The sequence below is a fragment of the Lycorma delicatula genome, chromosome 2 (genome assembly GCF_047948215.1).
Source record: "Lycorma delicatula isolate Av1 chromosome 2, ASM4794821v1, whole genome shotgun sequence".
Taxonomy (NCBI): Eukaryota; Metazoa; Arthropoda; class Insecta; order Hemiptera; family Fulgoridae; genus Lycorma; species Lycorma delicatula.
This window is the reverse complement of record NC_134456.1, coordinates 58,145,387-58,172,785: the sequence shown is the minus strand read 5'-3', so window position 1 is coordinate 58,172,785 and position 27,399 is coordinate 58,145,387. Positions and strand designations below refer to the sequence as shown.

Sequence of the window (27,399 nt, the reverse complement as noted above, 5' to 3'; positions counted from 1 at the left end):
TTTTAGAAAAATTCACATTTATTAAATTTCTTTTTCTGAAACTTGTCAAAATCTCCAAATAATTATCAATGAAATTGAGAGAAACTTTCCTACAAACAGATTCATTGAAAAGGAAAGAAATATGCTTAATATTGTAATCAAAAAAAATTTTGGTACAGTAATCAAAATGCATTCTACTACCAGTTGCCAAAAATATATTAAATGAATAATGCATGATACCGTGGATGGTTTATCTTATGGAAGCAGATTGCAATTTGTACTGAATAAGAACTTATAGCTAAAATAATAATAAATATTGTGATTTATATATTGTTCATTTACAAATTGTAATTGATTATCTTGCTTTGGTTTCGTTAATTACATTCAAATAAGCAGCAGTTCGTACTAAAGAAGCTATAGTTCTGGATTAATGCAGATATCATTATTAATTATTAAAATAATATAGCAACTGATCAGACATCATGAATTGCAAAGCACCTTTCAATCCTCAGATCTTCTTTATTGTTGGTTGTCATGGCAATAATTAACACAGTAATTATAATAAGAAAAATATTTATTTTAACTGACAACTTTACTTTAAGAAGTGCATTATTAGTTAAAGTTCGTGAAATGCAAAAGAACAATTTTTGGAATAAAGATGCCATTCATAATAATCTTACTATTTTATTTTGTTACAAAATTGAATATTTATTTTTTTTAATATAACAGCCTAATTTTTTTGTCATCATCATGTGGTGGTTCTGCCTGTTTGCAGGTTCCTGGCACCACTATTGTCTCACAATCTTTTACTGTCACATGCTTTTCTTTTCGTCTCACTATAACCTTCACTACCCTACAATCAGGAATCACAAGGAATAATAAAACCATTGGAAGTAGGTATGAAGGAGTATGAGATAAAAATGAATGTGAGGAAAACAAAAATTATGAAGATGAATGAGAGGCAAGATGTGGATGTTGGTACATCAGAAGGAAAAATTGAACAAGTAAAACGGTGTTTTGTGACAGTACTCACTGAAAACTGGAAAAGTAGAGAAGAAATTAAGATGAGAATTGCAATGGCAAAGGAAGATTTTTTTAGAAACAAAAACTTAATTCTGCCACAACGCATCTGAACCTGAGAAAGAGATTGGTAAATGCTATGTTTGGAGTGAAAGCATTTCATCTATTCCTTCATCTTCTAAACATTTAAACAGTTCTACTGGAAGTTTAAGTTCTGTACAATTTCAGATTTCAAAATTGGTGGGTCTTTCTCCTCTTCCATAATTTCTTCTTCCACCTCAGCTTCACGAATTTCCTGTTTCCTTCTCCTTAACAGGTCCTCTATATCTTTATGTATTTCTCTCTTTAATTTGTTATTCAATCTTTAGAAGACTGCTCTGTTGTATTCTACATCTTTATTTTTATATTTTTTTCTTTCTTCCATTGTTCATTTCATTTCTTGTGTTACCTTATATTTTTTTGCCTAGATGCCTTCGTAGAAACAAATTCCTTTCTCTGCAGCTTCTCTCGTAGATTATTTATCCTTGACTACATTTCCTCATTTTCTCTTTTACTTTGAGTGAAAAAGGGAAAATGAAAGTGGGTCAGCATTCCACTTTTACTCTCCCTATGCCTTTCTGTGTTCCATTTCTTCATCTTCATTGCAGTTTGAACTCTTTTTAATTTTATTTTCATTTCCATTATCAACAGAATATGATCACTTCCTATGTTGGGTCCTGGTAGCCCATTTGCCTTCTTTACATGATTCCTCTATTTAATTTCAACCAAAAAATGATCTATATGAAAGTGAGATCCATCTCTTGGTCTTGTCCAGTATATCTTCTTCATTTATGGTTCTTAAAAAATGTGTTCATAATGAACAAATCCTTATCATGGCAAAATTCAACCAGCCTGGCTCCTCTTTCATTTCATGTTCCCATTCCGAACTTGCCCACTGTTTCACTATCTTTACCTTCACCAATGTATTCCACTCCTTCATAATTGCAGCAATCCTGTTCTTTTTCTAATAACTCCTCATTGTTACATCTTTTCAATAACTTCATCCTTATACTATGACTTTGGCATGTACACCTGAACTGTTATTAGAACTTTTGGCAGCATTCCAATTTTTAAAGTCATTACTCTGTCGTTCAGATAAATTATATTTTGTACTTTTCTTGCTAGACTATTCTTTACACTTATTCGTATTCCATTTTTTTCTCTTTTAATTCCTGAATAATATAAGGTAACTTCACTCCTTCTCAACTTTCCTTTTCTCTTACATCTTCTTTCTTTTTCCTGTTTAGCCTCCAGTAACTACCATTTAGATAATACTTCAGAGGATGAATGAGGATGATATGTATGAGTGTGAATGAAGTGTAGTCTTGTACATTCTCAGTTCGACCATACCTGAGATGTGTGGTTAATTGAAACCCAACCACCAAAGAACACCGGTATCCACGATCTACCATTCAAATCCATGTAAAAATAACTGGCTTTACTAGGACTTAAACGCTGGAACTCTCGACTTACAAATCAGCTGATTTGGGAAGACGCGTTCACCACTAGACCAACCCGGTGGGTTTCTTCTCTCATATCTAACCTCGCTTATCCTTACTATATCCATTTTATTTATTTTTATATCTCCAAGTTTTCCATCATACCTGAAGACAATAATATTCTCACCTTCCGTGTACCTGTTATCACTGCTTTGTCTTCCTATGACATTCCTTCTGCTGCTTTCCCCAGAGATCTGAATGGGAAGTCATTTTACCTCCGGAATATTTAAAAAAAGAAGACATCATCATGATGCCTGACTATGAAATAATACAATGATATTTTTTGCCTTCTCCTAATGCAGTTGACTTTGTATAAAAGTTTCTTCTGTCTTTGGGGGTGATTTTCCTTCCCAGGGCAATAGAGTGCCCGAAAACCCCTATTGCTCATTCACCCTCTAAAAAAGCCATTGGCACTTGCAGGGTTGGAGCTCCTTATCCTGAGAGCTGTTCTGTCCCTTCATTCATCAGTGATACCATTCATTCATGTATATACCAGCCCACTTTAAGAAATACAGTCGTTGCCACCTGTCTACTGCAGACTCTCTGTAGTAGACAGGTGTTAATTAATAAAATTAAAATTGCACAATTCCATATTACATTTTATCAGGTGTATTATTAACAAATAAGGGACCATTAATAGATGTATGGATACCAAATTTACCACTCTTTCTCTTGTTAAATGTTGCATTTGAGAAACATTTCAATATAGAAGAGAAATATGTAATGTGTTACAACTTATATATATGTTGGTCTCATATAACTTTTATTAAATTTTATGCTACTCCATGTTACCATATTTAACTAATTTCTAATGAAGTATCCCATAAATCAAGCTATCAAGCAGTTAGCTCAAGTCAAGAAAATTTCTTGTTACCTTTCTGTTAATATCATTCTTATCATAAATAAAAACAGTAAATTTCATTATATCATTTATTATAAATGTACCTTTACTAAAACCGAATTGTTTTTTACATGAAGTATTCAAGTAAAAGATTCAGCTAACCTCTTACATCCAAAAATGGATTGATATTAATATTAATTATAGGTTGTAAAAATTATGCTTGAATTGATACAGTATGTACAGAAGAAAAAGCAGAAGCGTAATACAACTGCATGTGAGAAAAATTTATTTCAAATTTTATTACTGTAAATTCAGCTATACTTTTACATACTTCTTATTTTATCTAAAAAATAAAAAAAAAATAGGCTGCAACCCTAACATCACTGCATTTACATAATCAGTAACCTAAACTTCTATCTTGCTTTCTAGGGTAACTGAGGACAAGAGAGAAATTTATGGGTATTACTTTAATGTTTACTTATTATAATTCATGATCTAATTGTGTTTAGTCTGTTACTACTGCTTACCAAACAATTAAAATAATTTGAAATATCATACAGGAATTAGCTATTTTAGAATATACTTTATTTTGAACTAACCTGTTATAATATTAGGCATTCTATTTTGTGTTTAATATTTAAATAGTCATCAAAAGTTAAAAATTTGCCATTTCTTAAATTTATTTCTTCTTTAACAATGATCGTATCTTAATAGTTTTGATAATTTATATAATTAAAACTGTAGTTATTAATTAGTCTATTAACTATATTTTATTTATTAATTATTTTGACAAGTAATATTGTATATACTGAACATAGCAATTATAATTAAATAAAAACTGTACTGACCCGCAGGTGGATTCAGGAGTAGTACAATTTCTTCTTTGTGTTACTTGTTCTGTACACAACAAAGTACCTGCTTTTTCTGGTTCTTTGTATTCTCTCTGTCTTGTTTGGAAACCACTGCCACAATTTTCAGTTGGTATACAGGCACTCCATTCTGACCATTGTCTACTGATTTCACATGCTGTAATGAGCAAAAACTATTTAAATAAACTAATGAAAACATCTGTATAAAATATTTTCTTAATTTTTTTTTATTTGGAATTAATTTTAAGACTGAAATGAAGATTAAAATGCAAATTGATGAATTACTTTTAATAATTACATTTGATTATACAAAAAAAAGTAATATCAGGAAACTGAAAACTTCTAATGAAATTGTTAAAAACAAATTAAAAAATTACTTGTTTTTTTTTTTTTTTAAATGAAGTATAATTTCTGGGGAACTTGGAGCTATTATGTTTGACTTTTTTTTAGAATCAAATACAAATTTAAAATATATAATATTCACTTATGTATCTTGATTTTGAATTCATTTTCTATTTAAATAAAACTAGCTGTTGTTTAAAAAATAGCATCCATTTTATTTGTTAAAGTTAATATTAACATTAATATTTAATGAATTTAATTAATGTTTATAATATTAACATTAATAATTACTAAATCAGCATAGCAATCAGATAAATTTAAATTATGTATATTAATAAAAAATCTCCAAATTAACCAACCATTAGAATTAAGAGCATCTAGATTCCAATCCAATTACGCTGGACTGTATACTCATTACATAACTATTATTGTAATTTGTTCCTCAATTTAAATCCTCAAATTATTATTTTTTCTACATTTTTGATTGAATGCTGCTGCACTTCAGTTTAAGTTCTAACTAAATAATTTCACTTCACTTCAATCTTACTAGCTTCTACAACTTTAATAGACCGCAGAAAACATATGGTTCTCAATGAAACAAATGGAAAAGAATTGCTGATAAGCATTTAAGATAAATGGGGCAGCCTTGAATCTTAAAGCCTTCTAATCTAATTTTGTAATAATATATTTTCAAAAAAAATCATAATACAAAAGCATTACCATCTTCATCCTCAGTTGCTTCACCAGATTCTGAGCAGCTCCTTTCATAGGTTCGTTGCCTATTCAAATATAACCTTGCCAATGGTTTCATTTCTTCTCCTGCAAACAATATTGAACTATTTGTTCATCATTATGAATAGAATAATTTTTTTGCAATAAAAACTAGCATTTATAACATTTTTTCTGGCCACGAATTGACTATGAATTTTTAAATAAAATTTTTATTGATTCTACAAACATTTTTACTGCCTCCTAAAAATTTATTTTCATTGATATTGAATAGTTACTGCAAAAATAATAAGCTATTCTGTATTTGCATTATAATTGATAAAAAAGTTGAACTTTTCAGGTAGTAAAATCATATGTTTTCATAAAACAATTTTTTTTAATGAAAAATGAGTTTTTTTTAATATTAAAAACTCTAAATGAGTAACTTTCAGATTATTAGAACTTGTACTCCAAAAGGCTGAGGGGTCAATAAACATAGGAGTTTTATTGGCGAAATTAACTCCAATAAAAAAGTGAAACTACATCCAGCATTCTGGAATTTACACTATCTTTATTTGCATAAAAGTATACTTTTTTATTATTATTCATTATTTATCTTTTTCACATTTAAACTTTTCATTTTTGTTTTTCTGTTTATTACAATGACGAACGACTTCAGATTGATTAATCATTAATGGAATTTGTGAACGGTTAGTTCTGGGAATTTATCTTCATAGCACTTGTGTACTGTGATTGTAATTACAGAAAATTATATAAGATGGTTATATAATTGTTAGACAGTGCAATTATTAACATAATTATAGAAGAGATACATTTTCATTGAAGTCTGATAATATTATTAGAGGTATTTTTTAAAATAGGAATACCAGAAGCTGTACTAAAGAAAACAGTAATAATTATCTCCAAAAGATATTTTGAATGAACAGGTTTTGTTTATCTAAAAGTGAGTAAGCATTAATGGTTTAAGACATGATTATTATTAATCAATAATTTCACTAATTATTTTGAGACTGTTTTTAACAATTGTGTAATCAAAATTTATTTCTAATAATAAGATTTCTTATTTTATTAAATAAATCAATAGTAGAATCAATCTATTTTATCAATTATTTGTTAAATAAATCATAAAGAAATAAATTTACGTGAAAGAAAGGAAAAAAGAAATTTAAGTTCTGTAGTTGTAAATAATTTCTGCAATTAACCAGCTGTTTATTGCTCTACTACCATGTGGTGTTAAGTCTCATAATAAGTTCTAACGATGATTATAACAATGCTGCCTGTAAATTTTGCTTTATTTTTTAGGTTTGTGGAGAGACAAATAAAATTAACAATTTATGGGCAAGTTTTGTTCAAGTAACCAAACCTATATAATTTATGTTGTTTTTTTTTAGTCCATGGCAGTTAGTGATGAATTTACGTAAAATTTTAAACTACTTAAAATAAAGTTTGGCAGTGTCTATGACAGACACTACCAAACTTAATAAATATGAACTGAATTTTTTAAACTCACTTCATAAGGTTTTCTCTCTGTATTTATTGAATATAATTTGGTTTGATGTTTAAAAATGTTTAGTTTAACGTAATTTGTAATATTAATAGTTTACTAATGGTTTGCTTTTATAACTAAGACTAACATTTGATTTTAGGAAAAAGATTATTTAGTAAAATGTATTTTTCTTTTGCAATAGTTTCAATAGCTTTTTTTCACTTTTATTTATTACAAGTGGATAGAAAAATAGATTTTATGTAATTAATTAAAGGTTTCTTAGTTACTGAACATAAAATATTACCCAGAAATTAGTTTTTTCAAATCTTGTAACAAATAATGTGGCTCATAAAAATTGTAAAATAAAGCGTTAAATCAAGGTTAAATAAAAAATAATTAAAAATATTTTGAAATGAATTTATTATACTAATAACATAATATCATCGATCTCCTTGGTGGAGTGGTAGTGTCTTGGCCTTTCATCTGGAGGTCCTGTGTTCAAATTCCGGTCAGGAATGGCATTTTTTGTACGTTACAAAATTCCATTACCATTTACCACGCACAAGGTTCAATCTTATGTGGTTCAATTATTATAACCTGAAAACATATACTTAATTCTGCAGAAGTGCATACAACTTAACATTTTTACAACTTAAACTATAGTTTAAGTTGTAAAAATTATAACTGTACCAGTGTCCATTAAACAAAAGCTAAAGACAAACGACTCAGTTGTAGCCCACTTTTCTTTTGTTTGCTAACATCCTGAAAATACTGGCAAAGAGAAATAAGCTGGTTTGTGCCAGTATTTCATAATTATTAGATTCTGAACTATACCAAAAGTAGCTTACCGGTGGGATCATAAAATGGTGATCGATTATCGTTTGGATATGAAGAATTAATTTTTCTTATTCTTTCTTGTGGTACAGTTGGTTGTTCTGGTGACTGAAATCATAAAAAAAAAAAAAAATTATTGTATTGCGTTATTAGAAGTTGGATACCATTGGAATTGTGTTTGTTGACAGATAACAAATTTATACAGTTTTACAGTATATTATTTTACTTTATTTCTGTTTCTATAATTCATGAAGTCATTGCTTTTTCATATAAGATGTTATTTACTTATTAAATATTTAATATCATAATTTATTTTTGTTTTACTTGGAATGTGAAAAATTGTTCACTGATGTAGTCTTTAAATGATAGAAAAATGAGTGCTTCATATGAGCAGCTAGTAACAGTGGCTAGCTTTCAAAAACTTACTACAGTAAAAAAAAATTTTTTGTAAGTGATTGATTATATTGATTGCTTAATGAGACTGATCATTAGCAAAGCTAATAAAAAAAGTGAAACTACATCCAGCATTCTTGAATCTACAATATTTTTATTTGAATAAAAGTATACTTTTTTATTCTTTTTTCATTATTTATCTTTTTCAAATTTAAACTTTTCACTATCGTTTTTCTTTATAGCTATGTATTACAGTGACAAATGAATGAATTCAGATTGATATATTATTAGAATCTGGCTTGAGGTCAGAGAGTTCAGACGTCTTTCTGTTGGCTCCATGAATCCAAGAGTTCTTTAGGATGTTTTTCTTAGAGTCAATGATTTTTCAGGTGTGGCTGTGTTAGTCTATATACTGTTAGGTGTGCACCAAACTTTTTTTGGTTTAAGTTGTGCAGGAGTGCACAACTTAAACCAGTTTTTTGGTTGTTTTTTATAAGTTTTATTTTGTTAAATAATACTTTCAATTGCTAGAAGATGTATTTTTGCTTGCACTAGCATTTTATGTTAGTGCAGGTAGCCGGGTAGTTAACTTGCCAAGAGGGAGATTAATTTATTTGTAATTTTAATTTTAATTATTTTAGTGGTGTGTTATCTATAATTAATAGTAGTGTTATAATAGCTTTACTTTTAAATCTATTTCTTATCGGACCTGAATTTATTTATTTTATTTTTATTTTATTTTAGTGTGTTATATCTAACTGAGAGTACTGTAATAATAGCTTTATCTTTAAAGTTATTTCTTATTTTTAGATGGTGCCTAAAAAATTGGATGCGACTAAGCCTGGACCAGCTTCTAAGTGTGGTCCTGCCCGGACTGCTAATCCTGTTGACATCACGAGTTGTGCAATGCAGGTTGTGGGTGTTTGATGGGAAGGTTTCAAGAAAAAGGAGGGGTGAGTCTAGCAGTGATTCTGACAGGGATAGTATTCTCGAAATACAGATTCTGCTAGGGGAGGTTAAAGGATTGGTTGAACTTATAGTTGAAGTTACGGAGGTGGCCCAGAGGATTTTGTTCCATGCCAGAGATGTGGCAGAGGTTTCTGATTAATTTAATAAGAAGTCAGGTTTTGAGGATAAATATACTCAAACCACTAAGACCAACCTATCCACTTTGCAGGAGATCCTTAAATCTGGGTTCCCTGATGAATTAAAGCAGGTGGTTCCTTGATGCTGGCCCAATCAGGCCTTTCAGAGGATTACCAAAGAGTCTGGCATACCAAGTGACAATGGTTCAAATGCTAATGTATACATTTTGAATACACTCGCTGATAAAAACGAGTGCCTTTGCAAGGCATGTTTGTACTGTGGTTCCCAGTAACAGGCTAAACAAGGGTGGGCTCACTCCTGGTTTGGTAGCAAGGAATATGTCTTCAGTTTCGGTCATTGATGAGGTCGAAGATTTGACTGTAAATGAAAACTGTTATGTATTGGTGGTAGAAAGCGAGGGGGTCGATATTGTTGACAGTATTCTTTTAGGTCTTAAAAGAATACTAGACGTGGAGAAACACCAGTTGGTTTTCTCCACTACCAAGGGTAACTTGGGCAATAAGTGCGAAAGACCGTAGAGTTCTAGGCCAGGTGGCAGGAATCTGACTTCAAACTTTATCTTGCTACTGAACCTTGTAAGTCTGGGGGACAGAGGGAAGGCTCTAAAACATCTACTGTGGTGGTGAGGCAATAGGGTGCCTCTTATTCTGACCTCCTTTGGAAGGTTAAAACATTCATCGGTGAGGACCTGGCCAGATATATCTTGTCAATATGGCGGGGCAGGGATGATGACCTATAGGTTCAGATTAAAGAGGGTTCTACAACACCTTAAACTCTTAACGAACAAATAACGATGGTGTGCTGATTGCTATTGTGGCTGATAAGACTGCATTTAGATTTACTTGCAGTACATGTTAAAGATCTCAATGCAGAAGTCACAAGGGAGGAGTCTTGGCTGCAGTTAGTAAGGCCCTTAATGATACTACCTCGGCCAAGATAACTTCATTAAGACCTGCATATGGTAACACTCAAAATTCCCCTGTTATGCTACCCGCTAATGAAGCCAATAAGCTGACTGCAGTTAAATGAATACTCTGGTCTCTTTTCACGAGCAGAGTATTTGCGCTGTTTAAAGTCTTTTTCAGTGATATTTTTGAGCTGGTAGGCGAGTTCATTCCCCAGTTTCATAATCTTGGAGTCTAAGAACTATTACAATGGTTTTGCGCCTTTATTGTTTAGACGATTCATCTCATTTAATCGGATTCAGAGTGTTTTGGTGCATGATTTGTTTGAGCACCCACCTCAACACAGCGAAAAGAGTGGCAATGACTCCTTGTCGTAAGTCCCTGTTATGAGCAAAGGGGCCTTACCCTTTGCTCTTACCCTTAGTACCCTAGTACCCTTAGTCCTGCTTGTGCTCTTTTAGAGCAGGGGCCATAATCTGTAATTGTATGTTGATCTTTGATTTCATGCATTTGATCCAGTATTGACAAAGAGGTGCAAAGAGTGACAGGAAAATACAGGACTCCAGATGCCCGTGCCTCACTGAGGGTAGTTGTCACGCTTGTGGGTTTGTGCCCAACATTTCTGGATACAAGGAATACAGTGAGCACTTTGTTTGTACACTGTTAGGTCAGGGATCTCGAACTATAACCAATTTTAGAGAGATAGGTAAAAAGCCTAGATGATGGAGGGGGCTAGAGCTTTTTTCTTCGATCTCCTTGAACACTGTTTCAGACAATGAAGGTTCCGAAATGGATGTAGGGGTGACCAACCGGGAGGGTATGAACCCAATTGTTGAAGAGTTTTCATAAGCTCCAATATCGTCCGCAACGCTATGTTTTGGACAGCTCCTAATTTCTTTTGAAGCGTGGAGTTCAACAAAGCTTCCCACGCCGGGTAAACATATGTTAGAATCGCAGGACATATAGCCGAAAAATTAGCAGTTTGGTCGCCAGTGGATATGGCTGTTTTGACTCCTACTGACAGCGGCATATCGTTGACGTAGGCCGAGTACAAGAACGAAAGCACTGCTCCTTGGGTGACTCCTGCGGCTATGTCTCTAGTGGGAGGAGATGGTTCTCCCTACGCGTACAACAAATTGTTGGTCTAGTGAATAAGACCATATCAATCTGATATAGCGACAGGGAATCGTCGTATGCGCGAGTTTATATAGCAAGCCGTTATGCCAAACTTTGTCAAAGGCTTTAGCCACATCTAGAAAAACGGTTACGTTATCGCTTTTCTTTTTAGGCCTCCGACAAGACTGTCAATTATTTTAACCAGTTGGAGAGTCGTCGAGTGGCTCTCCCCGAACCCAAATTGCTCAGGCCGTACTTCTTTCCCAAAATGTCGCCTAAGTCTCTCCAGGAAAATCCTTTCGAATAGCTTTGACAACACTGGTAATAAGGAGATCAGCCTGTAATTCTGGGTAAAGAACAGATGTGCTGGCCTGTAATCCCGTTGGAGAGTTTCATAGAACATTTTCCAATCCACTGACCTTCGGTGTATAGTCGGGGGGTTTCGGCCGCCACCTGCTTGGCCTAACTCCAATAAGATAGGAGAATGGTCCGAGCTGAGGTCTTCTATCGTTTCAATCATGACCGGAGTTGGTACCGCCTTCATGATTGCGATGTCAAGTATATCAGGTCTCGATCTGCCCGTTCGATGAACGAAGGTGGGCACCTCGGGACCTATGACGTCTAACCGGCGTGCTCGTGCTCTTTCGTATAGCAACCTGCCACTTACACTTGTCAGATTGCTATTCCAAGACTCGTATTTAGCGTTGAGGTCGCCCATGAGTATCATGGATCCATCCCAATTTTCTAGCATGGCATCTAGATCTGCGCCGGGTACCGCTGAGTTTGGTTTATTATAAGCCGAAACCAGCCGACACACCGTGCCGAGATGCTCTACATGTCCACAAGTCTGCTCCATCATGTTAATGAGGAGGTCGACACGCGTGTGTATATGGCGTCTGTGAACTAAAATTGCGGTTCCGCCGCTGGCAGGGCGTCCGGGTCGTACTGGCCAATCCGTCCTATACGTAAAGTAATTCCGAATGGTCAGTTGTTTGTATGCGTTCAGACACGTTTCAGACGACATTATCACGTCTATTAGTCTATTAGAATGTTGGCCAGACGGCAAAATTTTCTACTACTGAATTGGCGTTCCACTATAGCAGTCTGAGAGTTTGCCTAACCATACCTAGATATCAGGTTCATGAGGCACTCTATGATGAACTGAATACAATCCTTCAGAGATTTTGCTTGGAGTAGGCGGAGAAATATTGCTAGAATTTCCGGTAGGACATCCTTAATTGTCACTTGTGACAAGAAATCCGTACCGGAACTCTCCTTCGGGGGTGCGGTTATATTTATTTTGATGCTGGATGGGCCGGGGGTCGTTAACACCTTTTTGGTGGGGCTTAAGACGTCGTGGGTTTGGCCGCCGCCCTCTTTGATTTTGTCGATTGTTGAGCTGCCTTTTTTTCCTGTAGAGCAGATTTGTTCGGCGTTTTTGCCTCCACCTTTTTTGTAATTACTGCCGGTTTAGGCTTGGGTGGTGTGGGGGTAGGTTATTCCCCTTTTTCCACAGTCACACAGCGTTGCCACAGCCACAGCCACTTTTTCCACAGCGTTGCCGCTGGTAAAACTACCTGCGGCTGGGGGCTCATTTTTCCTCCTCCGGCAACTTGTGCCCAGCTATGTCCGTCAGTAACGGCGGACGTTTTCTGGATGTCCTTTTGCTTGTTCAGCTGCTCCCTATATTAAGGACAGCCCCTGTAATTGGCCGGGTGCAGCCCCTTATAGTTTGCACACGAGGCAGGCTCCTGGCGCTGCTTCAGACACGTCGCCATGTCGTGGATTCCACCACATTTCACGCAGAGCTGTGCCCTGCGGCAATAGTTCGACGAGTGGCCGAACTTTTGGCATCTGTGGCGTTGGGGCGGACCCCCTCGAGACACAAATGCGGTCACCTTAATTCTACAGTAGAATAAGTTTTCCAGGTCATAAATGCCCCTGGTGGCTGGCGTTCGTTTTAAGATGGTGAGGCACGTGGAGGTTTCCCTTCCGTCCCTCGTCGTCAGCTTTTTAATTGAAACTGTCTCGTAACTGAGCGAGGTCAGCTCCTCTTTTACCTCTTCCGGGGTGGCCCCATAAGGGATGCTCCGGATAACCACTTTGATCTCCCTATCTTTTAGGAGCTGAAAGGAATGAAAGGCGACTCCCTTTGGGGTGCTTATGTAGTCCAGGTTGAGTTAGGTTAACCCACCGGGTTGGTCTAGTGGTTAACGCGTCTTCCCAAATCAGCTGATTTGGAAGTCGAGAGTTACAGCGTTCAAGTCCTAGTAAAGCCAGATATTTTTACATGGATTTGAATACTAGGTCGTGGATACCGGTGTTCTTTGGTGGTTGGGTTTCAATTAACCACACATCTCAGGAATGGTCGAACTGAGAATGTACAAGACTACACTTCATTTGCACTCATACATATCATCGTCATTCATCCTCTGAAGAATTATCTAAACGGTAGTTACCGGAGGCTAAACAGGAAAAAGAAAAGGTTGAGTTAGGTGAGGTTGTAGAGAAATGGAGTCTCGATGTTGTCCTTCTGCAGCACCCATATGTAATTAGGTGTGATCTGCCAGGCTTTCATAGCTGCAAAAAGTTTTGTGTAGAGCATACCTGTATGTCTGCTATTCTGTGCAGGAAGTCGTTTTATAGTGTCTTTATACGGTAGGTTTCTGACGTGCATCATGTTGTGGTCAGACTTGCCATTTGTGGACAGAACCTTACAATTGTTAGTTCATATTTCCAATACAGGGTTCCCACTGAGGAACATTTAGCGAGATGGGAAATGGATCCTTTGTATTGTGGCTAGTGGTCTAATCCTTATTGGTGCCGATGCTAATGCGAAGTCGCATTCTGGCAGCAGTGGAAACACTGATCATGGTGGTGACTTAATTGCAAGTTTCATAGCGTAGCATAATTTTCAGGTCTTTAATGATGCAGACCAGTTGGTCACTTACATTGGTATGGTTGACGGGCGAAGGGCCTTTTCAGGTACAAATATTGACATTACCAGTATTAACGTCCCTGGCAGGATCCTTGACTGGTCAGTGGTTGACGACTGTTCTAGCGACCATCGATTGATAATTTTGGAAATAGCAGATGAGCTTTGCGATGGCCATGAGGGACCCTTTCCTGTTTACAGGGGCGCTTCCTGCATAGGAAAGTGGACTGGCCGAAATTTTACTCTTTGTTGGAGTCCAGACTGGAAATTTTTTCTCGAGACCTTGACGGCCTACCATTGTATGTCCTGGCAGAAAATTTCACTTCTGCGGTGGTGGCGGTGGCTGAAGCTGCCATTCCTAGAGGCACTGGCCGGGAATGCATATCTGGTTTGTGGTCTCGTAATCTGACAGTAATGAAGCAGTCTGTGAATCGACTCAGAAGGGCTGCGCAACGAGAGGGTGATCTCGATTGGCGTGCGGCCCTAACTGCGGATTACCATAGAAGGAAAGCTAGTTACTTCTATAGCATTAGGTCCTCCAAGCGTAATTTCTGGCGTTTCTTGTTCAGGATCACGGGAATAAAGATCATTGGAGCATTGTATACAGAGCCCTTGAGCATAAGCGCAGGAAAGATGTCCTCTTGTCAGCTTTGTCGACCCGCGAGGGTGTGGTAAGTGATAAGAACCGTGTCCTTAATATTTTGCTGAATGATTGATCCCGGATGACACCATGGTGGGTGAGGTTTCATACCACCGGCGTGTCAGACGGAAAGTCGCGGCTTTCGAGACCGATTTACAATCTTCTGAGGTCACTGAGGCAGAGGTGCGTCAGGTGATCTGTAGTATGGCACGGCACAAGGCCCTCGGATATGATTGTATCACAGTGGAGCTCCTCATCCGAGCGCTTCCAGTAGTTCTTGGTCCTCTAACTAGAATTTATAATAGGTTGCTCTTCGCCGCCCACTTTCCGGGGTGTTGGAAGCGTGGAGACGTGGTATTGTTGTTCAAAGGTGGCGACAAAGATCCTACTGTTAGTTCTTCTTACCGTCCACTAATGCTCTTGCCTGTGATTGGCAAGGTTTTTGAGAAGGTCCTGTATTTGCGTATTAATGTTAGATTGGTCACTGATCATTTGCTAATGGACAACGAGTATGGTTTCCGATCGGGCAAGAGCACTGAGGAAGCCATACTAAAGGTAATGGATATTGCTTCCTCTAGTTCATACAAATATGTATTAGGGATTTTTCTGGACATATCCGGGGCATTTAATAACTTACGGTAGCACACTGCCCTGTTTCAGATATAGAAGCGTAGATGTACACGAAATGAATTAGAAGTGCTCTCAAGTTATTTCAGCCATCGGACCCTACGTGATGGTGGCTCGGAGATTCGTAACACCTTAACTAAAGGATGCCCTCTGAGCACTGTTCTGAGTCCCCTTCTTTGGATTATAGAAGTCGATTCCATGTTGCGTTTCAGGCTGCCATGTGATTGTCGTGTCATCTCTTATGGTGACGGCACGCTGCTGATGATTGAAGGGATTCTCGTAACGAAGTAGTTCCGAGCTGCTCATGCTTGTGAGACACTCTGGCTGTGGAGTCTCCAACATAAAATGATTTTTAGCCCAGAGAAAACCACAATGATTTTGCCTCAGGGCCGACTGACTGCTTCCCGACCAGTCCGGGTTCGGATGGTGGTCTCCCTTGGCTGTTAATTCTGGATGTTATCCTTGATGAGAATTTTCGGTTCAAGGAACATCTACAATATGTAGCAAAAAAAGGCCGCTGATGCTTTTTATGGAATCCGTAGAGTCGTTCATCCCGATTTGGGGGTTGAATTACCGTACCATGCGTATCCTTTACAAAGGTGTCAGTGAGGCTATTATGGTATATGCTGCACCTGTCTGGGCTCACCGCTTTGCTTTTAGATGTTACCCAGACGTGCTACGGGCCCAGCCACTCTTCTTTCTGGCTGTTATAGAAGAGTCTCGCGTGAGGCAGTCTATGTTAAAACGGAGTCAAACCAATAGATATCTTGGCTAATGAGCGTAAGGAACACTACATTTCCAAGGTAAATAACCTATTTACGTCAGAACGAAAGCAGGAGATTGAAGAACGGGCCTTGCGTCTAGGCAGGTCAGGTCGGACGAATCCCCCACAAGTAGCTACACGCGTGGTATACTTCCGATAGTGTGATTTAGGTGCAATTAGATGGGGTGCCTTTCGGGCGAGTTTGGCTAGGTTTTGTGTGGGGGAGTAAATTCAATTTCCGGGTTGTGGGGCTGATGATACAGTGGATCACATCCTGTATGTATGTCCCCGATATGAGGTCGAACGTTCACGAACTTTTAGGGAACGTAAGAGAATACATTCCTTTCTGGATCTCTGTATTAACTGAATGATCTGCGAGGAGTGGTCTTTAGTGGCTGGTTTTCTATCCGCCCTTGCGGTGTAGGTCTCCAGAGGGGTTTTATCGAGGTATTGATCATGGTAGGATCCCGGGTGGCTAGGATTCCGGCCTAGGCAGTGGATTAGTTGAAGGTAGGCAGATTGGCACCGTGCCACGGTTATATTAGTATCATTTGTGATTCGATTTGTGGCTCCCACTGGCGAGGATAGCTGCGCTGCCGGGATATGTTACTCCGTGTGACTGGGGACGTGGCCTCGTTCTGCCGGTGGCGATCCCTGATTGTGACTTGGTAATGCCGCGCGAGACTCCATGATCGGACCGAGTGGGAATGCGGGATTTGTCCCCGGCTCCTGCACAGACCGGAATGAGCTTACGTTCCCCTTATTAGGTATCCTAATTTGGTTGAATTATTGGGTGTAGGTCTGAACTTCTGTGTTGCGTAAAACATAATTTTGATTGGTATGAGTGTAGCACTGATTTGACTTACAATTCGTTCGTTTTCTGAGGAATTCGCAGTCACGAACGGTGTTGTTAAATTTAGACTAGGCGCGGGGTTCGCGCTTCCGCGGTCTCGCTTAGTTAGTTGGGGGGAATCATGTTAGGTTTGATGTGAAAATGCCCGTTTGCGGCCTATGTGAAGGCAAAATTTGATTTCTATTTTACTGATGAAAATATCTGCCAAGTATTGTGCCATTGATTGTGGTGTTGATATTTTACTTATAACAGACATCAATTTTGTAGGAGAGAGTTACCAGGATGTATTGTGCCTCTGAAGTTATCTCAGAACACACTATGTTTGATTGTCCTAGGTGGAACGAAGCAAGGAGAAGAGCCAATCTTGAAGGGCTGCAAACAAACATTACAGAGTTTATGTTGCAGGGACAGCATGAATGGTCCACAGTAGTGAGGATGGTGATGGACATACTCAAAACCAAGGTGGAAGACTATAGGATTTGGGGTTCAGGTCAAACAGAGCTGATGGCAATTTTCAACAAGTAGGAAGATCAGGATTGGATTTCCCGGGACAGCCATTGTAAAGACCTCTATACACAAGACCAAGAGTGAGGGGAATGAACAGCCTCCTGTGGAGCCGTCCTTTGCCCGCACTTGCGTGGATGGAGGATGGTGATGAAGCACAGGGACTCCTGATCCCCTGATTTCAAAGGCACCTTCAGGGGCTGTTTATTGTGGATCAGGCCCTGAGGTGGGGGAGTTGGTGAGGTGGTTGGGTTTAGTTGGTAGGGCGCACACAAACACTCTTTTAATAACATTTAGCAGTACCTGCTGCGAATCCAATACTGCCCCTTCTGGGGCATACGTAACCGGTATTCCCTCCTCATCAATAACAAAAAAAAAGAGTGATATAACATTAATGGAATTTGTGAACGTTAGTTCTGGGAATTTATCTTCATAGCATTTGTATTGTAATTACTAACAATTATATAAGATGGTTATTAAAATTAATTGATGGTGAATCTATTAAAATCAGTAATTAAGATGTGACAAAAAATTGGATTTTTATTTAAATTAAATGTAAAAAAATATTAATTCAAAAGAAATAAGACATAGGACTTACTATGTATGTCATTCCACTATGTATGCCGGCATCCCATGGATATAAATTAAGCACTTTGTTTTCTATCCATGTGCAGTTTTCAAGGCATAATTCAAGCTTTGAAACTCCAACAATCCAATCTGGGGATGGATCTGTAAATGAATATTATTTTAAAACTGTGCTCTTTATAATAAAATGTTCTTTATAATGTCTGTTCTTCATAATAAAATGGTTGATTTATTTTTGTAAATTGAATAGGTTTTCACCTCAATAAACTGAAAAGCAATATTTTTTAATTCCATCTACTCTTACTATTTTTTCTTCATTTTTTTAAAATTTCATATCTTCTTACCTTTTGTGTACATATTATCATTTTCTGAATTTATATGCTTATTTCTTTTATTAAAATCTTAATGATGTATTGTGGTAGCTCAGTGTTATTGTTATTGATGTCATGAATTATCAGTATTAATGAATGAAACGATCTATTATTCATTAAAGTTATTTTTTATTATCAGTACTTACTTACCAAGCATGGACACAAGTGACATAAGGTGATGTTTTTTATCAACCCTAAATACTGCAAATGTTTTTCCAGTTACATTTGGGTAACTAATCCCTCTTGCTTTTATTATTGTACGTATATTTTGACTCTATAACAAAGAAAATTAAAAATAAATTAAAACTGAATGGATAAGGTGTACTGTTTATCAAATTTTAATATAATAATTCTGATAAATATATAGATAAGTTGAAAAATATGTACAATTTAAAAAAAATTATAAATATATTTCTAAAATAATTATTTATGTCATGTACATATTTAGGTGTAGTAATTAATTAATTATTTCATAGCTTAAATTATGTAATTTTTAATAATCCAAACAGATTTTGATATTTTAGTTCTGTTTTCTGGCATTAGCCCTATGCATTTCCTTGTTCCTTGATAAATAGAGAAAATGATAATGAAATTCCTGTGTATTACTGTTAGTATTTGTTGTCATTCAGTTTTGTTTTCTATAACATAAAACAAACAAATTATCATAAGAAAGTTGAAAAGAATACAATGTATTAATAGTATTTTGGTATTTCTTTTTATGATACTCATATATTATTATTTAAAATTAGAAAAAAATAATAATTTCATACTTTACAGACATGATCTGTTATTAATAAAATTGTTCTCTTTAATAGTAATGTAGATATTTTTATGTATATATCCAGATCAATAAATATCATATGCCTTTGTCAGGATTTACTGTTTTATTAACATTATTGTTAGCTGAAGACATTTCTTGAGGTAGGCAAATAACATTTATACGTAGTTAAACAAGAACGCATTAACCAATTGAAAGTGACTATAGATTTATGAGGTCTTCAACCTGAATTGTTCAGCTTTACAAAACAGCTGTAATGACTGTTGTCATTTAATTCTGATTAAAATTTATAATTGCTTATATTTAACTGTTATGATATTATTAAATATATAAAAATTAGTCAGGAAATTAAAATAGTTTTTACCTCATCTTTCAATTCTGATTCAAGCAATCTTGTTGCTCCTGTGGTTGCAACTTGGCGTAGACCTTCTGATGCATATCCACCATATTCCCAGAAACTGCAAATCATTAAAATACATTATATGATAAAATATGAAATGGGTACAATGAAAATATATCTATGTTAATAGAGATCAAACCTATTTATAGATAAATATTAAAATTATATTATTTAAGGCCTATTTTAAAATTAGTAGATGTACTGCAATATTGACAATAAAAATAAATTCTCCATGATTTGAAAACATCAAGTGAAACCTTGATCAGTGGAGTTAATAAATTGCAAAGTTTTAAGGTAGTCAAGTCATTAAATAGGAATAATGATTATATGAAATATTAAAGATCAATCTACAGTGAGGTAATAAAATGATAAAATCAGTATCGATAAAATAAACAGATTTGAAGGGTTATAAGTGTAAAATAAATATTTTTAAAATTCAGTAATATTTGATAGATATTTAAGTATATGTTTAATGAATATGGAAGTAATTAAAGTTAATTTAGCTAGTATTATTTAAAATAAAGCTTATCAACAGGATAATATTTTATCTGTAAAAATAAATTTTTTATTGAACAATTTTTAAATATTATGATATATTTAGTTTATGATAAAACCATATAAAATTTCTTTAGAGAATTCTACTGAGAGCAGTGGATGTTTTGTGCCTTTGGATCAGGTTTTAAAGGATACTTGATTTATTTTATAAAATTTAATTTAAAATAACTGTTGTTTTTTCTTGTATTTTGCATTTCAATATTTTTTGAGAATATGTTTCAAAAATGCATAAAATAAAATTTCTTATGTGAACAAACTCAGTTTTAATAATACTCAACTTTAAATACATTACCAACAAAGATACTTCAAAAGTTGATCCAAACATGTTTCACACTCAGTGGCGCAAAAATGGTCTGAGCTTCCAGTGGTAGTCTAAAGATTGATTTAAAACAAAAGCCAGCACATACCCAGTAAAGTTTTTGTAATTCTAATCTAAAATAAAAACGTATTACAATCGATTTAAAAACTTAATTTTTTTTTTCTATCACAGTAAGTTACAGGTCCATGTTTCAATCTTGTATCATGTATTAATTGAATTTTTACATAAATTGATTGGAAGAGCTTTTAAATGTTTTAGTTTTGGTAATTGTAACTTTTCAATGTTTTTAAAACTGAACTACATATATTCTTTACTGTACTATAATTGAGTCTTATAAATGTTCAACCCTTAAATTAAGCATTCTTTTAAAAATAGTAATTAGGTCAGGCTTGGCATTTTTTATACAATACAAATTTCTATATTCATTTTCTCACATACAAGCTTCTACAAAGAAGCTTGTATGTGTAATTCACTACAGAAGGTTACAAAACCTTCTGTAGTGAATTAATTCATCAGTCAGTCAAAAATATCATAATATTATGATCAATTCTTTCTTGTAAACTGAAGTATTATGCTGCATAACTAGATATACTATGTGCAGTAATTGTCAGTATAATATAAAAATAGTGCTGTAGTCTGGCTTGATGTTGATTGTTATAGGAAAAATGATTTCTTTTTGATATGGCCTGAGTTATTGTTGGCCTATTCACATTTTAAATAAAATTAAAATGAAAAATAGTAAATAAAAAAAACAAACAACTTCAAAAAACTGCATTAAATTCTAAAAATATAATGTTTTTTTCAATTTTTTTTTTTTTTGAAGTTGCAAAACATAAATTAACATAATCATAAATTAATTAAGTTATTGACAGTTGTTTTTCATTTCATGTTGTCTTCAAAATGCCAAATTCTAAAGTATTAAAAAAGTATTATTTCTTTAAAGTTCAATTTTTGAAGTTAATTTTTTTTATTTTGATTCTAACATTCAGAAAACATTTGAAATTTCATGCAGTACGATTTGTTGAAAGGAAATAAATTCAACATTTTTTAGCATATTTTGAATGTGCATTGTATTTGTAGAGTATTACATACCAGAAAGAAAACAGGCAAACCTGTTGTTTTTATAAACTGGTTTAGAGAATTTTGATCTGTATTTAAAAAACTACAAATTTTTTTCTTATTTACAAAACCTATTCAATATCTGATGTTTTATTCTTACAAGAGAAAAAAATAGTAAACAAGAATAGTTGGTCCAAGGGAAGTAAACAGAGGTGGTATAAAACTTTTATTTATTTTGCTTGTATGATTATATTATTTTGCTTTATTCCATTCTTAAATAAAACCCTTTTTATTTATTTTCGTAATGTGTACGTTGCAATCTGTTCAACTATTGAACAATAAGATGAGATGAGAATGATATGTGTGAACACAAATGAGGTTTGTTCTTATACAGACTCAGGCTGACCATTCCTGTGACGTGTAGTTAATTAAATCCTAACCATCAAAGTACACATTATCCACTAATTAGTATTCAAATCCATATAAAAGCAATTAATTTTTAGTACAGTTTGAACCTCAGAACCTTTGACTTAAAAATCAGCTGTTAAACAACTGATTTGGGATGACGACTCAACCAGTAGAACAGCTCGATGGGCTAAAATCCCTTAAGAAAATTATTCCATGTTTTCTTACAAGCCTTAAATATGAGCAAACTAAAATAAGCAAGCTAACAAGCTAAAAAAGTGAACAAGCTTACAAGTTGTTTAGACCAGAACTTTCTTGGATACTTGAATTGACATTTTATAAGAAAGAAATTTGTGGAGAAAAAAGAACATTTGGAACTAAAAATAAATTCCTTAAATAAATTAATTTAGTACCTAAATAACATTTTTCTTTTTTCATTAAAAAATATTTGATAGTTTTGAAAAATGAGTAGCATAAATGTAATATAGTATAATGTTTAGTATAAATATAATAAAATTAACTTGATTTACAAATTACTGATAACTTCTCAACTTAACTTCAGTGTAAGATACCTGTAATTTGTTGTGTGTGATGCTCCTATGACATCACTAAACCTAGTTAACCAGCTGTTGCTTGGGAAGTCTTTTGGATGTGTATGTCTTGACCAAAGCCCTTCAAATGTTACCTGTAAATGGAAAATTATTATAAGCAGGAATAATATGATCTTTCTTAGTTTTGAAAAAAAATAAATTTATTTTACAATGTTTTGTCTTGTATATTTTCATTTACTGTACTTAATTTTATCTTTATTCCACAAATCAGATGCTAGTTTTCTCTCTTTTGCTTTGCTTCCTAATTTTTCTAAGTTGTCTGTCTTATGTATATGTTATTTTTCAGTTACATTGAACACTATGTTTATTGACCTTTAAAATTATTATATAGTTTTTTTAATTAAGTGTGGCTTCAATTTATCATTTGCTCTGACACTTTTTTCAAAACTGTTATTATTTTTCAAATCAAATAAGTTATTTTACTGTTTTCTAAATTATGAACTATTTTTGTTAATCATTAAAATAATTTATAAAATTAATTTAAGGAAATTAGAGGTATTTTTTCACCTTGTTTTCTCCGTAGGATTTTCTTCTGCTTCTTATGAAACAGAATCATTGAAATAGACTCATCATTAAATGTTTTAAATGAGTAAATGATTAAAATTTAAGAACTAAAATAAAGCTACCTTTAGTAAATAGTCTGCTATTCTCACCCTGGTATAGCTGATGTTATTGCTGCTGCTTTTGTTAAGTTATCAAAATGTAACAACATAATTTTAGAGAAATTTTAAAATGTGTTTGACTGAAAGACCTGCCAGTAATATCAGCTGATGCCAGGGTGTGAGCTGTTGAAACATACAATTAAGATGGCTGCTGGAGTACTGAGTACTGAAAACTTTATTATGCGTGTTTTGAAAACTGTTACATTTATTAAATTCATTTTGGCTTGTTGTTTAATATAATGTTTTATCATGTTCTGATTATTCAAAGTAAATTAATTTTCTTATTTACTCGTGTTTGTATGTGTGTGTGTGTGTGTGTGTTTGTGTATGTGTATGTATGTGTGTGTGTGTGTTTATATATATATATATATATATATATAGAGTTGTTTTTAAATATTTTAATGAATAATAGAATCATTAAGATTTATTAATTATATTTTATTTAATCAAACCTCATATTTAGCTTCATTGCAAGCACAGCAATCTCTAACTACAACTGGCTGGTTATCAAAATTATCTTGAACATTTTCACACAGTTTGTATGATAGAGGTCCATCATCTTGAAACCAAACATCTCTGTATTCAACAACTGTTGCTCTATAACAAAAATGTGTTCCACATACATTTATTCTGTATAATTATAATACCAGAATTTTCATTTGTTTACTATTGTATAATTATTATTAAGAAATCAGCAGAAACAAAATATTGCTAGTAAGCCCTTTTTTACAATTAGAAAAATAAAGTTTAATTTTTTTTTGATGTTATGAATATCAACATTTTCTAATGCTAATAGATTATTTTTAAATCTCCTTACTCAGATAAACTTAGTTCTTATATATCTTTATAAATTATGACCTTTTTTTGGAAGAAATTTATTTTGATAGAAACAATGAATATTTCATTAGCAATCTTTCCAATTCCTTTGGCTGATTTAAAACTTAAATTGGTAGCTACTAATAGGTGTAAATTACTTTTACTTTATGACACAAATAATTAAAGATGTAGGATGTAAAAACACACGTTAAAATTAAAAGATAAGAAAGAAGAAAGGAATAGAGAGGTATATATCAAATCACTCAAATTACTTCTTCAAAAAACATAATAAAAATTAGTTTAAACCACTTAATGTGCCCTAATTTGCTTTCCCCTTGGAGTTTTAATTTTTACATTGTTTTGAAAATTAAGTAACCTCGGATACATAAACATATGATCTATAGACCTAGTTCTTTAGTTCTATAAGAGTTTGATTAGGGGTTTTCCTTTTATTACTGTAATTCTTTATTTTTAATAGTAGTGACTATAAAAATCATAATGATGATAATAAATTGTATTGTTGTTTACATTTCTTGAAAAGTAAGAATAAAAAAAAAAAGGTAATGAATGTGGCAGAAAGGATTATAATGAGAAATTAAATATTAATGTAGGTGAGATCATATATTATCCCACAAATTAAGAGAATTTTGCTACTTAGGGAGTAAAATTATGAAGGGTGGATGAATGGAAAAAATAATGCACTTATTAAAAAAGTCTGGGAAGGTAAGGAGAACTTTAATGCCAAAAAGAAGGCAGCTAGTATCAAGTATAGATCTAAGAACTCGAAAGATTGTCTTGAAAATATTTAAGTGAAATATTTAAATGCTTGATGATAGCGAATTCAGATAGTAGGAAAAACAGAAATAAAGGGATACAAGTCTTTGAAATATAATGTTTGTTGAGGATTTTCAAAATTATGTGGATTGATGAAATTCAAAATGAAGAGGTCTTAAGATAAATAGGAGTGAAGAGAAATTTGTAGCAGAATCTTCTAAAGAGATGAAGTAGGTTAGTTTATCTGTTAAAACTAACAGGTTTAATTAATCTGGTGATAAAGTAACATGTAGAAGGTAAAAATTGTAGAGGATGACAAAAATTGGAATTTATAAGTCGTATAGTGTGAATATAGAATTTAGTAAATGCTTGAGGTTAAAAGATTTGTAAAGGACAGAAAGGATGAAGAATAGAATCAAACAAAAAAAGTGAATGATAACTCAAAAAAAAAAAGAAGTATATGTTTATTTTTAAATCTGTTAAATTACTGCCAGATAGTTTTTCTATCAAACGTATTAAGTCATTTTTAATAAAACTTCAAAATTTATGTACTAATGCTATGTGTAATAAAATATATATTAATGGTTCTTTGCCTTTTCTTATAAAAATTAACCGTTGTATTTAAATGGCTTTCCAATAATAAGTCTGTTAAAACTTTGAAATTAATTGAAATATGAAATTAATTTTAAAAATAGTTTTATAAATTTTTGTGTTTTTAATCTTTATTTGTTGATCTTCATGACAAAATATTGTCAAACATTAGAAAAAAAAGTTATGTTTTGTTAAAAGCTATTTAATATATCTTGTTTAATTTTAATAAAAACTGCTCAGCACTTGAATACTGAAAGTAATAAGCTATTGATCAAAGTATTAAGTCAGTTATGGATTGACTTAATGTTTATTCGCTCAATTATTGGCAATATGTATTACAGTGAGAATTCTTATTAGAAGAATCTTCGTATAAGAATTTGTGAAGTTTTATAAAGGTAAGTTACTGAACACATGTTGCAGCTGTCATAATTTTTCTCTAATACTATATTTATTTTAAGTGAAAAGAGAACCAAATATTTTTAATTTTTTTTAAATTTTATATGTTCAGTAGCAATAACAAAGAATAAGCTCATTTCATTTGAAGCTTGGGTTGTTCATGTAGTCATGAATTTAATTTTCTTTACTTTATGATGAATTCTTTATTCAAATTTTACTCAGTAATGATTTTTTCTCTGGCAGCAATTTTTTACATCTAATGAATTTAATTCTTCAATTTTTGAGTTTGCATATTTATTAGATAATACTTCAAAATAACATGGTATTTTCTAAAAATTTCTGTATGACTTTCATTTTTTATTATAATATTATATTTAAGTAAAACATAACAGTTAAATAAACTTTACCTGATTGTAACGCAGCCACTGCCAGGTGGTGGTGCAATCCATAAAACAGTAACTTCAGCTTTTGGTAAAACTGATGTATGTGTTACCATGTTGGGACAGCTGTAAATATAAAAAAAAAAATAAAGAAGGTAATTCACTTTAATAAACTTAAGGAAGTTTAATCTTTGAGAATTTTTTTAGATGTTTTCTTTCACTCTTATTTTTTTGTTATTTTGAAATAATTTTCATTTAAGTTGAAATAATAGTCTGTTTATAATAAAAGTAAATAAATGTTTAATATTGTAAATAGCTGTTATTATGAGTAAGTGGTTTGTTTCCTATTTGCTTTATTTTCTTGTTACAGATATGTTGAGGGAATAATGTAAGGGTTAAATCTCTACACCTTATTACAGTTTAGGATTGCAGTTAGGGTCAATGTATCTGGACCATATTTTAATGCTATTGTCTTGTCAGTACTGTCTTATTATTTTATTGTTATATTTTAGTTAAGTATGTTGGTGAGTAACAGATGAGCTGCTAGTAGTTATCTTCTGTAGCTTTGTTGAACTAAGACTCATTGGAAGCTGAAAATGTTGTTCATGCCATATCGGTACAGCTTGTTATATCTTAGACACATTAAGTCTGGGTATTTTGAACAAGCAAACAGGATGGTAGTTGAGAGAAAATATTAAGGAACCAGTAATTTAAAAAAATTATTATTTTTTCAAATTGGTTTGAACTGTCAATCTTCTGCATGGGAAGGTAGGTGATAGATAACTTCTGCACTATTCCAACACATATAGTTAAATAGATAAATATGGTCTTTATAAAGGATGTTTGACTTATTTTAGAAGTCTATGCAAAACTCAAAGGCACTCTCTTCCATTGTGAGTGAAAGAAAGAAAGAGAGAAAGAAAAGTGAATTTTTAAAAAATTTATTTCTTATTTAAGTTAGGACCCAAAGGTCCCTCTTTAATATATGAGAACATCATTAATTGTTAATATAAAGTGTTTAGTAATAAAACTACAATCAAAAAGAAATTAACTTTTAAATGTAATGCCTACATAAAAAAGTAAAATATAAATATAGCATCATAAAATATCTGATGAAAATATGTAAATAAAAAATGTCAAAAATATCTGGTAAAAATAAAATAATTAATAATAATTAAGAAAATAAAACATATGTAACTTAAATAACAACTATATC

General features: G+C 33.2%; 1 protein-coding gene across 7 annotated transcripts in view; it reads right to left on the bottom strand.

Annotated features, from left to right (window-relative positions):
- Window positions 1–27,399, bottom strand: part of LOC142318828 (spondin-1-like) — a 173,864-nt gene that overhangs the window by 34,677 nt on the left and 111,788 nt on the right. For all 7 annotated transcript variants that reach the window (XM_075355352.1, XM_075355350.1, XM_075355356.1 and 4 more), the window contains exons 4-12: window positions 26,211–26,309; window positions 23,679–23,823; window positions 22,526–22,638; window positions 19,580–19,673; window positions 18,588–18,711; window positions 18,080–18,210; window positions 7,653–7,746; window positions 5,310–5,408; window positions 4,227–4,404 (exon numbers count right to left, since the gene is read on the bottom strand). In XM_075355352.1, the coding sequence (XP_075211467.1) occupies window positions 4,227–4,404; window positions 5,310–5,408; window positions 7,653–7,746; window positions 18,080–18,210; window positions 18,588–18,711; window positions 19,580–19,673; window positions 22,526–22,638; window positions 23,679–23,823; window positions 26,211–26,309 (1,077 nt within the window). The remainder of the gene's footprint in view (window positions 1–4,226; window positions 4,405–5,309; window positions 5,409–7,652; window positions 7,747–18,079; window positions 18,211–18,587; window positions 18,712–19,579; window positions 19,674–22,525; window positions 22,639–23,678; window positions 23,824–26,210; window positions 26,310–27,399) is intronic.